The sequence below is a fragment of the Ceratotherium simum genome, chromosome 29, assembly GCF_057802395.1.
Source record: "Ceratotherium simum simum isolate JZ-2026a chromosome 29, ASM5780239v1, whole genome shotgun sequence".
Taxonomy (NCBI): domain Eukaryota; kingdom Metazoa; phylum Chordata; class Mammalia; order Perissodactyla; family Rhinocerotidae; genus Ceratotherium; species Ceratotherium simum.
In genome coordinates this window covers 24,253,505-24,268,284 of record NC_141928.1, presented here as the reverse complement: position 1 = coordinate 24,268,284, position 14,780 = coordinate 24,253,505, and the positions used below count along the sequence as shown (strand labels likewise).

At 38.1% G+C, this 14,780-nt stretch overlaps 1 protein-coding gene across 5 annotated transcripts in view; it reads right to left on the bottom strand.

Moving 5' to 3' along the window:
• Nucleotides 1-14,780, bottom strand: part of ECPAS (Ecm29 proteasome adaptor and scaffold) — a 94,849-nt gene that overhangs the window by 76,545 nt on the left and 3,524 nt on the right. For 2 of the 5 annotated variants that reach the window (XM_087419314.1, XM_087419315.1), the window contains exon 2: nt 9,083-9,186. The exons of the other annotated variants lie outside the window; for them this stretch is intronic. In XM_087419314.1, the coding sequence (XP_087275440.1) occupies nt 9,083-9,104 (22 nt within the window). In that variant the 5' untranslated portion in view covers nt 9,105-9,186. The remainder of the gene's footprint in view (nt 1-9,082; nt 9,187-14,780) is intronic. 5 annotated transcript variants of the gene reach the window in all.

Genomic DNA, 14,780 nt, shown 5'->3' with positions numbered 1-14,780 from the left:
AGGGATGTAACCAAAAGTTCTGAACACTCAAAAAAAATCTAAAATTCAAGTTAGCCTTTCACAAAGACTCAGTTTTTAGTCGTAGGAACCGACATGGTCTGGGTCATTACAAAAGCATCTGAGATATGACAAACATTACTTCAGAGTCAGGAGCAAGTTCCATTCCCTTCATAATTTCGATGTTATTTATCTTATTCAAACTCATATCGAATTAATTTCACTTATGAGAAAATTAAAGACATTGCCATCCGCTCAGATAATCACTGTTAAATGTGGGGACTATATTCTGAACTATTATTTTTTCCTATTCATACACTAACATTATTTTAACCTAAAAACTGGAATATGACACATACTATTTTAGAGCTTGCCTTTTTTTTCCTTTTAATTAACACAAATCCTTTATTTGAAATCCCTGGAGCAATATATGCCTCAATCTTTCAGATTTTAGAATGAAAATACACTGTATATACTGTGTATTTCAAATAACCCTATCCACCCAGTGGGTTCTAGGGCAGTACCTGTAATCAAATACACTCATATTTCCGTAATAAAACATATGAACATTCACACTACATGGGATAATGAAAGATTATAAAGATCCTCATATCCATTCAAGTCAGGTTTTAAATACCAAATGAATTACACTAAAAAAAATTTTGGATATGTATAAAATCTTAAATATCTTTCCATTGCACTACAAAATGATCTAATTATTCATAATGGCTACATGGCAACTTTGTCTATAGAAGTAGTATAATTTAACTAACCCTCTGTGTTATGACCAGTTTTACAGTACTACGTATAACACTCCAAAGAACACCCTTATCCATATGCATCTGTGTGCTCATGTGGGTTTCTATAAGCTAAAACCCTAGAAATGGGACTGCTAAGTCAAAGGGAAGGAGTGTCATCAAGTTTAATAGATTTTGGAAAAATTCTCTTCAAAAAGGCTGTGCTATTTGATACCACCAGCAGTATACGTGCTAATTTATACCACCAGCGGTATATGTAAGTACCAATTTCCCTACACCCACTCCCACACTGAGTAATCAATCTTACAAAGATTTTAAGTAATCAATCTTAGCTGAATATGATAGATGAAAAAAAAAATCACACTGTTTTTTACTTTATATCTATTTTATTACAGAGGTAAAGTATCTTGTCAAATATTTATCGGTCATCTGAAATATCTTCAGCAAATTATTCTCACTATTCTTTTGAGAGCTGACTTGTCAGAGCTTTTATATATTGGAAAAAAATCTCCCCCTTTTCTCCCATATGTGGCAAATACTTTTTCCTAGTATGCCTTGTGACTCTCTAGCACTTTCTTTTCATATCTAAGTTTTTTAAAGATAAATTTATTTTTCTTTCCTTTTATGGCTTCTGAGTTTCTAGTCATGCTTACAAATGCCTTTTTTACTCCAAGATTATAAAAAACATTGCATTGTGCAGAAGAGACATAGCAGGCCTGAGACTGCTATCCTTAGAAAAGCCTGTTTCCCAAGACTAGCATCTGGAAACTTGATTTCAGGAGGGTTCCCACCATTCCCAGAACTGATAAGAGGGGCTCGCTGTGCCTAAACTGTTTGTACAAACAGTATGGTTTACGCTGAACGCCTGCCTTCCTTCTGGGACTCTGGACTTTTGGTGTGTCTTAGGCAGAAGGTGCCCACATGACCAGCACCAAATCAAAACCCTCAGCACTGAGTCTCTAGTGAGCATCCCCAGTAGACAACATTCCACACATGCTGTCACGACTTGCTGCTGGAGAAATCAAGCACATCCTGTGCAACTCCTCCGGGAGAGGACTCCTGGGAGCTTGCACCTGGTTTCTCCCAGACTTTGCACCATGTGCCTTTTTCTTTAGCTGATTTTGCTCTGTATCCTTTTGCTGTAATGAATTCTAGCCGTGAGTAGTACAAGTGTATGCTGAGTCCTGTGAGTCCTCCTAGCGACTCACTGAACCTGGGGGTGGTCATGGAGACTTGGACACGTATATTTATCTATGTTTTCTTCTAGCTCTTATGATTTTGCTTTCTGCATTCAAGTCTTTAATCCAGTTGGAATTTTTTTGGCACATGGAGGGATGGAAAAAACCTAGTCGTTTGTGAGTTTTTAAAATCTTTTTCATTGTGAAATAAAACATATAGAAAAATGTACAAAACAGAAGTGTGCAGTTTAATGAATTATAAATACCCATGTAGCTACCGCACAAGTCAGGAAAAAAATTTTATTTTGAAACTTGGACAAAGAAAGATTTCTACTAGAGTTGGAGAGGTCTGAAAGATTGCTTAACATAAAAAGCACATAACAAGTCCTTGTAAGGACTCCCCTAAGGTCAGAGAGGTAATTAGCAGCAGGGCAAGAACTAGAATGGGGTTTTCTGACCTTCAGTCTAAAAATCCTTGCCTACACCATGCGACTGTCTACAATGACCCTATTTTCTATAGGGCATGATGCTATATATACTACACCTTACACAGGGAGCCCTATTTGAGAGAATCACCAAAAGGGCATAAGAATTTGTCTCATTCGGGTGGTTTTTCTTTTTTAGGTGGTATTTATCACAAAAGGAAAATGTACAAATTCAAAGGTCAGAAAATACACTAGAGAAAGCTCACTACTATGAAAAAAGTCAACAACGAATGTGTCAAATTGCAATTCACCCTTCCTCCTTCTCCCTGCTCACCAAGTCTCTCCTCCTTCAAGCCCAGCACCCTCTAACTTTCACGATGAAGCATTAACTCCCCAACCTAGATCAGTCATTCACTCACGCACTCATTCAAGTATTTACTGAAATCCTGCCATGCGCCGGAGATGCTGGTCACGGGGATAAAGAGTGAAGGAGGAGGCAAGCATGCTGCCCAGCTTTACCAGGCGTGTATATGGTAACGCGTGTATATGGTAACGCGTGTATATGGTAACGCGTGTATATGGTAATGCATGTATATGGTAACTGCACGGTGAAAGAAAGTAACAGAAGGCCTGAGACCGACTGCTCAAGACAACAGCATTTAAGGATCAAGGAAGGAGAGTCCAAAAAAGGGAATGATAGGCAACAGACAAAAATAGGAAGAAAACTGAGTATGGAGTCAGAAGAACTAAGGAAAGAAAAAATGGAGTAGTTAATGAGAACTGGAAAAAATCTGTTTACCCACAGAGAAAAAATACCTAAAAATTCCTTGCAGGTAGATTAATGACATAAGTATAAAAAGCAAGATTTTAAAGCTTTTAAAAGAAAACTGACACGGGAAAATTAAAACTCAGGCACAACGCATAAAAGACTAACAGGTTAAGATTTCAAAATATCATAAAACACACCAAAAAGTAAAAAGATAAGCTATAAATAGCCACAATGTTTTTAAATGAATACTTTAAAAATTCCTGAAAATCAAGAAAAAGCAAATTAATCCAAATTTTTTAAATAGATAAAGAATATAAGCAGGTAACTCAGAGATGAGACCCATACACTAAATAATACATAAAAAGAGGCTCAATCACACTGATCAGGAATATGCAAAATTAACACAATGAGATACAATTTTGCACCCTTCACATCAGAAAAACTTTTCAAACCTAACAGTACCAAAGGTTGGCAAAGACTGGAAACAAACCAAGAGGTAATCAAGTTCATTGATGTGGGGTATACACTGATAGACTCTCTGAAGAACAAATCAGTAGCAGAATCACCTCTAGCAAAGTTGGAGAGGCACACACCCTTCAACCTGGCAATTCTACTCCAGAGGAACATACCCGAGAGCTGTGCCATGCAGAGCAGCTCAGCTGCAAACTGGCACCAGGCAGCAAAGAGGGAGGAACACTTCTTCCTTCATTGAGAAGGTCTTACTGGGACAAGAAACGTTACATAAATTAACAATGGTAGTTGATTTACATTCTGCTGCAAGTTCCTTATTTGCAAGAAATAATTCCCTGATCCTCAGACCAGACTTTGTGTATCATTATCCTGAAAAAAACTCTCAGGGAGAGACAAACACAAGGACACCTGTAAGAAACTGTTCATAGCCATAGGGTCAGTAAAAGCAAAAAAACGGAAACAATCTAAATGTCAGTCAACATGAGAATGGATAAACAAATGGTGGCAGGGTCATACAACAGTGAAAATAAACAAGAGTTACATGTCACATGGACCAACAAGACAATATCTAAAAAACTAAGACCAAAGAAAGCAAGGTGCAGAAGGATATGTACAGCGCGGTTTTGCTTAGGTAAAGTCATTTTTAAATGCAATATATGCAACTGCACATCATATGTACATCACAGGAGTAACAATCTCTGGGCAAGGCGACAAGAGAGAAGAAAAAGGGAACAGGAGAGGAGAGAAAAAAGGGAAGGAAAGGAAAATTTGTAAGAGGTAACAGGGAGCTTGAATTCTATCTGTAATGTTTATTTCTTCAAAAAATAAAAGACCAAAAGCTAACAGCAAAAAATGTAAAGATTTGACAAAGATGAGTGGGACACACATAAGTGTTCCTAAGATTACTCTCTATACTTTTCTTCATATTTGAGATATTTCATTATTTTAAAAAGAATATATATACCACAATAATTTTGTTTTATGATACAACTATATAAACAAGAGAAGAACATACATCACTAATTTTTCTTCTTTGTACTTTCATGTACTTTTCAAATGTTCTTCAGTAAAAATACAGTTCTTTTTTTAGAAAAATAATATACTGATCAAATTTTTTAGAAGAAGCCATGTTTCAAGGATGAAAAAAGAAATTTAAATCACAGGATTTTAAAGCTCGAAGGGAACCTTAAAGAATATGGAAGAACAAAAATAAGAACATTTACTGGCAGGAATACAAAATGATACAGCCACTTTGGAAGGCAGTTTGGTGGTTTCTTACAAAACTAAACATACCCTTACCATAATGACCCAGCAATAGCACTCCTTGTTATTTACCCAAGGGAGCTGAAAACTTATGTCCACACAAAGACCTGAACACGGATGTTTATTGCAGCTTTATTCATAACTGCCAACACTTGGAAGCAACCAAGATGTCCTTCAGTAGGTGAATGGATAAATAAACTGGTACATACAGACTATGAAGTATTATTCAGTGCTAACAAGAAATGAGTTATCAAGCCATGAAAAGACATGCAGGAAGCTTAAATGCATTTACTAAATGAAAGAAGTCAATCTGAAAAGGCTACATACTGTATGATTCCAACTACTCTATGACATTCTGGAAAAGGCAAAACTACGGAGGCAGTAAAAACATTCGTGGTTACCAGGAGAAAGGAGACGATGGGGATGAATAGGAGGAGCACAGAGGATTTTTAGGGCAGCAAAAATACTCCTATGATATTATAATGATGGATATGTCATTATATATTTGTCCAAACCCACAGAACATGCAACAGCAGGAGTGAACCGTAATAGAAATTCTGGACTTCGGGTGATTATGATGTGTCAATGTAGGTTTATCCTTGGTAAAAAACCATTCTGGTGAGTGATGCTGATAATGGGGGAGGCTATGCAACTGTGGGGTAGGGGTATACAGGAAATCTGTGTCTTCCTCTCAATTTTGTTGTAAACCTAAAACTGCTCTAAAAAAAGTCTTTAAAAAAAAATTTATTCTCAAAGGAAACATCAAAAACACTGAGATTCTTAAAGCCCGAAACAAAAAACAATTTCCAGTTTAGCTTATGTCAACTGTTACATTCGTGTAGGAAAAGAATCTACTAAAAATAAATATATTTATTAACGTTCCATTAAATAATTCTCTAATTCATATTATTCACCTGCCTTTAGTTTCTCTATCTAAAGAGAAAGAAGGGACCTTCCCTCCTTCTGCCCCTCTAAAGAAGAAATAACCAGCAAAGGTTTAAGGACTTCAGTGTAATCCACCATCAACCACTGATATTTCTGAAAACGTGTAATTATTCCTGAGAAATAAAATTGTCCACATAAATCACTCATTCTTCCAATCTCTCCAAATATAACTTTGAATTCTGAGTTAAGGAAGAAGGGCCATTTTCTCACAGAAATAGAAAAGGCAATTACTGGTTTTTCACTCACATCATCACTTATGGAAAAAACATGTAAAAAAAGAAAAAGCAATAATTCACTTTCCTTAAGCTGCATCACCTTTTCATGACAACTTGAACATCAAAACATTCCTTAGAAAGTATACAAGAAAAGCATACGCTGTCAAAAAGAACAGAGAAAGGACTATATTTAAAGTAGTGATTATCCTCATGTGGTGGAATTCCAGAAGATTCCTTTTTAACTTGTTTGTTTAACTCTATGTCATTACTAATTTACTTCACCAGCATGAATTATTTGTGTGAATTAAAAAGAGAAAATGGTTATTTCAGGGTGACAGGTTTCGGATTTTTTTAAGGTTGCTTAAATTTTCTACAAGGAACATTATTTTTTCAGAAGATGAAAGTAAATTTTAAATTATAAATCAGATTAGAGGCCTTAAGTGGAAGGTGAGACTGAAAGGGAAAGCTGAAAATACCTAGACCACTGGCCATAGAATCTTAAATCAATTAATAAAGCTACAGGATATTTTGAGAAAGATCTGTCAAGTTACCATGGAAATATACTAGATTATTGCAGAATAATTTCACAAGGAAACATTCTCCTTGATGTTATTTCCTTTCTTCTGATTCACACATATGTAAAAACATTATAGTCACAAAGCAGTTTCACACGGCCTTTTGAGCCTCAGAAAAACGCTGTGAGGTGAGCAGCTACTATCTGTACTTATAGATGAAAAACTGGGGCTCAGGATCTGACTGACTTGCCAAAGGTCACCCAGCTAATGAGACACAGAATCGTAAGTTGTACCTAGAGAGGTCTTTACCCTCCAAGTACACACTAGAACACAGTACCTCCCTCTAAAGTACTATTTATTAAAGTTCGTAATATTAGCTCCAACCGACAGATGACGAAACAGAGCCCAGAACTCATTAAGAATGTTCACCAAGATTACAAAGATAGTCAGTGGCAGGGCTAGGATTTGAACTCCAGGCAGTCCTACTCCAAACCCAATGTTCCTTCTCATATGCTAAATTACAGCGTGGTTGAAGCAGAGGAAGCGGGTGGAAATGATACTAAGCCAAATTAGACAACTATGTACAACGTGACTTTGTACCCTGGCCACAGCCAATGTGTCAGGATGAGTCCCTGACTCAATTCACCCCTTCCTCAGGAATTCAGAATAGACACCAAAGAGTCAAGCCTCCCTTGAGTGCCTGAACCTGTAAGAGTAAGCCAGCAGATGTGCCAGGGCAGCCCCAGGGGGCAACAGATAAGAACCTTTGCAGGCAATGAGGTCCTGAGCAGGAGGTTCCTGCTGTCGCAGTCCCTGCTGGTACCCCTTCCCCCAGAACTAAGGCAATCAGATAGGCCATCTTCCTGTCCCCTAGCCCACCAATCGTACTCCCAGGGCCCAGGCAGGTACTCCAATATGGAAACCCCTGCATCAGGATGCACTAGTGACTAGACTCTTTGAGCAGGGAAGGGGAGTCTTCCTTCTCCTGCCTCTTCTGAAGTCCTAACCATCTGCATAGGATGTCAGGCTACTTTAATCCCCCTACCAACCCACCACAGCACACAGCAAGGCTACCTCTCCGTGCTCACACACACACACCCTATTCCCACCACCCCCCCAACACATACAGACACACAGAGGGAAGGAGGGAAGAAGTCATAGGGTTTGCTTGGTAGGGATGGGCCAAGTGAGGACAGAGCAGCCCTCATCTGCACCCCAGATTTAATGAGTAAGTGCCAGACTCCAGATGCACTGAGGTCCACAAATACTCCCACCTCCCAAGGAGGCCCTTTCACCCAGAGACAGCGGCTGGCAGACACCCAATCAAAAATCAGTGTTAGTAAACTGATGAGCAGAAAGATTAGTTCAGCTTATGCAAGCCGGTTTAGAGGAGGTAATATATACTATGCAAGAGTTCAGACTACATACAAGTCAAATGTATGATAGCTAAGACCCACCCAAAGTAGCTAATTACTTAGATAATGCTCATTTAGATGTTTAAACTCTAGAATGTTCTTTATTTAAGTCACTATTTAAATGCCAACATTTGTACTTTGACCTGCTTGCCTTCAGTATATCATAATGACATTAACACATGTATCACAGGCCCGAAAGCTCTAAGACAGAAAGAATCTAGGAGCGAATAAACAATGTCCTCATTTCTCTTCTAAACCATTCGGCCAACCTCCCAATTTTCCATTTCTCTAAGATGGAATGAAGATATGTGAAACAGCAAAAATAAATTTATCTAAGGTTGAACTTTGGTTTACACAATATTCCATTCATTCCATCCCTCAAAATTCCACCTAAATGAATTAAGGCATCATACACTATCATCAGCAATATACAAACTGAAAAACAGTCAAATGCCCTGGGGGAAGGGGGATCCAATAGTTAAATTAGAAGATAGCAAAAAAATGCACCTTTACATTGAAGCTACAAAATCCCAGATACTCACTGGATATTGGCCTCATGATATCAGAGAATTACAATCTGAACTTACAGAGTTGCAATCAAAAGATCATCCAATATCATCTAAGAGTGAAACTGACACCACACTCTCATTCGGCCTCAGGATGAAGTAGAATTAAACGGCTTTTCCATCACAGTTCACGTTGAAATGGCAGAATTAGGAATATCCTACTATCAGGATGATGCCTCTTTCAATATCTCTTTTCATAAATAAAACAATTAACTCCATGATGACATTCCTGGAGCAAGTAAAATCATTTTTCATGGTTGTGGCAGACAACGCTACTCGTGAACTAAAACTCATAGTATTATCCTTGAGCACAATGCTAAGTAACATCTTTAAGTTTTATCTTTTTTTCTCTCTTGCTATTTTTTTTACTTATGTTTATCATTACAGAGAACAAAAGCTTCAGGCATATACAAATTAACATGAACGTCACTGATTCCCTCAGGATAGCTAGAAAAGGAGAAAAACCCATGAAGATCTTGGGAGGAAATTGCTACTTAATAACCTGGGCATTTTTAAATGCTACTACAGAAAAATGCACACAACCTAAGGAACTAAATCTACTAACCTCTACAATCAATGTGATACATGGTTTATCCAGTCTTGACAAAAATCCTCTGGATCACCAATGGTATGTTCATCCACTCGTGCATATGCAATTGTATAAAGAATCTATTATTTAGAACACCAGGAAAAAAAACAATTAAAAGATTTATACTCACAGCTACCATTTTAAGGAAAAAATAAGCACTTTTTATTTCTATGCTAAGATCTCCTCATTTGATGCCCTGCTTTGCAAATTCACTATGAGGAAAAATTATAGTGTTTACCAAATTGGAGAAAGAGTAAGAAATATGTCCATGAATAAAATTTATTATGTAGAAGTAATATGCTAATATTGAATAAAAAAATACACTAGTAATTATTCACTGAAGACTAAGAAAACTCCAGTACCAATACAACATTGATTTTATCATATATGTACATATACATATATATCATAAACATACAAAACCTTACATTAAAATTGGAAGAAAGCATCTGAATTATACAACACTTTTACAAGAAGAGTATTAGTGGGCGGGCACACATGTTACCAGCACATTACAACTGAGAACGTAAATGGTTAACAGTCATAACCCCGGGAACCCCTGCCCTCTCTCAGCACTCCTGATCCCCTTCCCTGGGTCGTCTTTGTCTTCTTCTCATCCCTAAGTACGCATAGCCCCCAGACGGCTGTCCTCTGGCTGATCCATCCATTGTCGTGACTCCACCACCACCCCCACCCTCTCCCAAGCTTCAGAACCCAAGTTCCCGCGCGCCTGCAATCCACGTGCCTAGCACTATGCCAAGTTCTTAACACGCATATATCTCTTCTCATTCTTATAACAACCCTGTAAAACAGGTTTTGTTATTATCCCATTTTACAGATGAGAAAACCAAGGCCCAGAAGTTAGGTCCCTTGTTCAAGAACATTAACTAAAAGGTGGCCGAGCCAAGACTCAAAACCGGCTCTGACCACTGCCAGAGGTTTTCGCCACTATTCAAAAGTCTCCCCCAACAACTCAATGTGGGTGCCTCAATAATTCAACTCATTCACTCAACAAATAATCTATTTGTTGAACACAAACTTGTTCTCTCCTTTCTCCACTTCCACCTCCCTAAATCTGTCTAGAGGCTACACTCTCTGCCCCCCTAATCTCTCAGGTAGATTCTTGGAATCATCTCTAACTCCTCCCTCTCTTGAATAACCCCCATCTGCTTGGCCAGTAATTTCTGCCTGTTTTAGGGATTCTAGATTATATTACCTCGTTGCCAAATCCACTTCCACTGTCCCAATTCAGACCCTAAATTACTTTTACCGAGCCACTGTGATACCCTCCTAAGAGTCTTGCTGCTCTCAGTCTCTGGATCCTTGCAACCAATGTTACACCACCGCCACCTGTTATCCTTATAAAACAGATCTACTCATGTTACACCCCTCTTAAAAGCCTTTGATGGTTCTCTACTGTCTACAGAACAAAGTCTAAACTACTTGTGTTGGCATTCCTACACAAGCTGGTCCCAATCTATCTTCCCAGCTTCATCCCCCACTGCCTTCCCAAATAAAAATAATAATAATAATTTACATAGAGCTTAATTGTTTATACAGCCCATTTTCACATACATTAATCCTAACAACACTATGAGTATTTCTTATTATCCCAACTTTATGAGAAAGAAACTGAGACTTACAAAGGTAAGGTAATTTGCCCAAGATCCCAAATCGTAAAAGGCAGAAAGGGCCAAGGCTCAAACTCCAAATTTTATCTCCTTTTCCAGCACTTAACGTAGCCATAGCACCCCCATTCCACCACACCAGACTTACCCAAACTTTCTCTGAAAATGCTTGATATTTTCCAACCTCAATGTCTTAGCTCAGGCTATTGTTACCTTAGCCTGGAATGCTATTCTCATTCCTCAATGTTCCAAAGAACTGTTAAGCATTTTTCATATCATGCTTCATATCAGTTATTTATATTTATATATAAATCTGTTTCTACACTGAATTACAAGCGCTGTGAGGACAGGACAATAAGTTAGTCACTCAATTTTTTAAAGTTTGCTTATTGAATTGGAAAATGCGTGGGAAAAACAAGCCATAAAAGATGGCAAGCATCAAGGTAGAGAGTGGTTGGGCCTGAAACCAGGGACCGGCAACTTGGATCAGACTCTGTGAGCACACTGGCAGTGCCTACCACTTTAACATCTACCTCTGAACAAGGTCAAAGCCCCAGGGCCAACTATTCTCAAAACACTGGCCTTTATTAAATTACACTTTACTGAAAGCATAATACAAAACAAAATGGGGGTGGAGTGAAAAATCAGAATAGAAGTTGATAAAAACTACAAATATCATCGTTATTTTCCATTTTAACCTTCCTATTTGGTTAAGTAACCAAAATTCAAATGATACAGGCGGGATTTAGCCTTTCTACAGAGATCAGCTCAGCCGCATGCCTGGCTGTCATCAAAGCCACCACCTCTCCGGAGCTATTTCAGTCTGCCCACAGAATCACCTTCACCTACACAGCTACACACAGAGCTTCCCACGTCTCATCCTCTAAAAGAGCCACTAGGATTCCTACACTGGCAGAGACTCTCTCAGAAGGTATGTGACATGCTGATTACCTGGCCAACTTCTGCAATTGAAGTTTCCCATGGCTATGTCAAATGGTCAAACTGAGCAGTACGTGCTTCAAGATTACAGGCCGTTACTCCTTCACGAGTTGTCTTTATCCCAATGGAGATCAGATTCTAAGGATGCCTTATAATTATAAAGCCCAGAATATGAAACCACTAAACAGCTGACCAGGTGAAAAGTCTCAAATGCTTCCTTCCCTCTGTCAGAAATCTCCCTCCCCACTGCTGAAATATAACTACAATGTCAACTTTTCCATGAACGGGCAGAGGATAATATTAGAAGAAAAACTAGCCCACATGCCCTGCCTTGAATTTCATTTCATTCCAAACAGTTATATCAGCCTAAATATAAAGAAAGAACTACAGACTATGACCTTAAGCAATTTAACAAACTAGATTGCAGAACTGCTTTCAACATTCAGAGCTAACTGTTCTCTATTTTGGCATCTAACCCCAAAATCTAATGTTCTATTCAAAGAACATCGAAATATTGCCACATTTTACACCCTACAGGAGATTCCTTCTGGAGGCTAGTAAGACATGGAAAAAAAAAAATCCATGCTGACCTTGTCATAAACTGTATATTTTCCCTTTCAGAGAGAGTAATACAGTGGTAGAGCAGAATTAACATAAACTTTGGAATCAGAGAATCTGAGTTCAAGCCCTAACTCTGTAATATGAGGAAGCTTCACCACTGGGGCAATAATAGTACCAAACTCACAGGGTTGTTTTAAGGATTCAGCAGTTAATATGTACAAAGTGATCAGAACACATGCTAAGCCTTCAATAAACATTCCCTTTACTATGATTCTATGACAATCATCTGACTCAAAGTGACAATTACATATTTGTGAAAGGATAAATTCTAACAAATCCCAACCCAAGATTATCCTGCTTACCTTTTGGCAACTTGCATGCGTCACTACTACTAAAAAAAAAAAAAAAAAGAAAAGACAGAAAAGAGAAACCTAACAGTTAATTCTACTTCTCAGGAGCTCCTGCAAAGTGTGGTGGCAGATACAACTGAAAGCAGCTATACATTTAACTTAAATTTATGACATGTGTATCAATTCAAACGTAAAAATAAAAAAATGCTAATTTGATATGCATAGAAACACAGTGTTACCAACTAGACACCTCTAAATAACAGACTTGGGAACCACAGATAGTACTACTCTAGCATTATCTATATCATATAACCATATATTTTGGTCCTTACATATCTATTTACGTGCATTCTTCCCTCGTTCTCAGTGGTATTATAATTCCATTGGGAGGCTTTGGTGCTTCTTTTGTACCCCATAGCAATGTTAAATAGCAGTCAGATAGCTGGATTACAGTAACATCTAGATGAGAATTTAGCAAAGCAACTCACTTGATCTTTTCATCAGCAGGAACACTCCGACTATGGTTCACCAAGATAATATGGCCTAAAAGCTGGTTATGACTGCACACCGGGTTCTAAGGCACCTGGGATCCAATTCCAACTCCACCACTTACTAGCAGCGGGACCTTGGAACCTAAAAAGCCTGTTTTCCATCCCATAAAACAGTGATAATAATTTTACCTATCTTTTAGGATCATTTTGATGATAGAAGAATATATATAAAGCACTTAAAACAATGCTGGTGCTGAAATATTCAGGGGGAAGTGTACTAGCTGCATTTACTTTGAAATGCATCAAAAAAAGGTGGATTGAGTACTTAATACCACTGAACTGTACATTTAAAAAATGTTCACAAAGGGGGCGGCACGGTGGCGTAGTGCTTAAGTTCATGCGCTCCGCTTCGGTGGCCCAGGGTTCACAGGTTCAGATCCCGGGTGCGGACAGATGCACCACTTGTCAAGCCATGCTGCGGTGGCATCCCATATAAAGTAGAGGAAGATGGGCACTGATGTTAGCCCAGGGCCAATCTTCCTCAGCAAAAAGAGGGGGATTGGCAACAGATGTTAGCTCAGGGCTAACCTTCCTAACCAAAAAAAAAAAAATGTACACATGATAAATTTTATGTTATATGTATTCTACCACAATCTTTTTTAAATTAAAAAATAAAATAATTAAAATAGGATTTTTAAAAGGTGGAAAGATATGTGATAAAGCTAGTAAAATATCAAATGTAGAATCTAGGCAGTGACTATATGAATACTCACTTTCAACTTTTCTGTATTTTTGAAGATTTTTACAATAAAATATTAGGGAAAAAAGAAACAATACTGGCATCTAGTAGTTTGCTTTTATTATCTACTAGCCAGAAATAATAGCCAGCAAATATTCACATACTTAGCTCCTTTTTTTATGGAGGAATTTTAAAAAGCACCTTTTTAACAACCATCTCTTCTTTCATAATAGCCATTCTGAAACCAAAAGTCGTTTATCTGACACTTCTTAGCCAGTATATGTGTGTGTGCCAAGTATTTAATCTCTCCTGAAGAAATAAAGAAACCAAGTCAACAGGTATCTGTGGTTGATGATTGATGATATGACCAAACAAAACGATGGATTAGAAAAGCAAGGATTAGAATTACTTGCTCCTAACTTTTCCAGTAGCTGTGAAAGCCAGTAAATTCCTTAACCAGAAGTACTACCAGCACCTTAACACGTACCTGATACGCAGAAGCACACTGCATATATACAAATACATCAGCCACTTTAGAATGATATCCAATTCTTCCTCTAGTTTTGTTCCCCATTCCAAATGGTAAATCAGATTTTAATATGTTTAATGGCACAACAAGAACTTAGATATCATGCAGCATAACAATTTAAAAAATCAGACAACCTCACACCCATTGAGATCGCCACTATAAAGAATACAGAAAATAGGGGCCGGCCCCATGGCGTAGTGGTTAAGTCTGGCACCCTCTGGTTCAGCTGCCCGGGTTTGTGGGTTCAGATCCCAGGCACAGACCTACACCACTCGTTAAGCCATGTTGTGGTTGCAATCCACATAAAAAATAGAGGAAGACTGGGAGGGATGTTAGCTCAGGGCTAATCTTCCTCAAGCAAAAAAAAGAGGAAGCTTGGCAACGGATGTTAGCTCAGAGTGAATCTTCCTCACCAAAAAAAAGAAGAAAAAAAATAC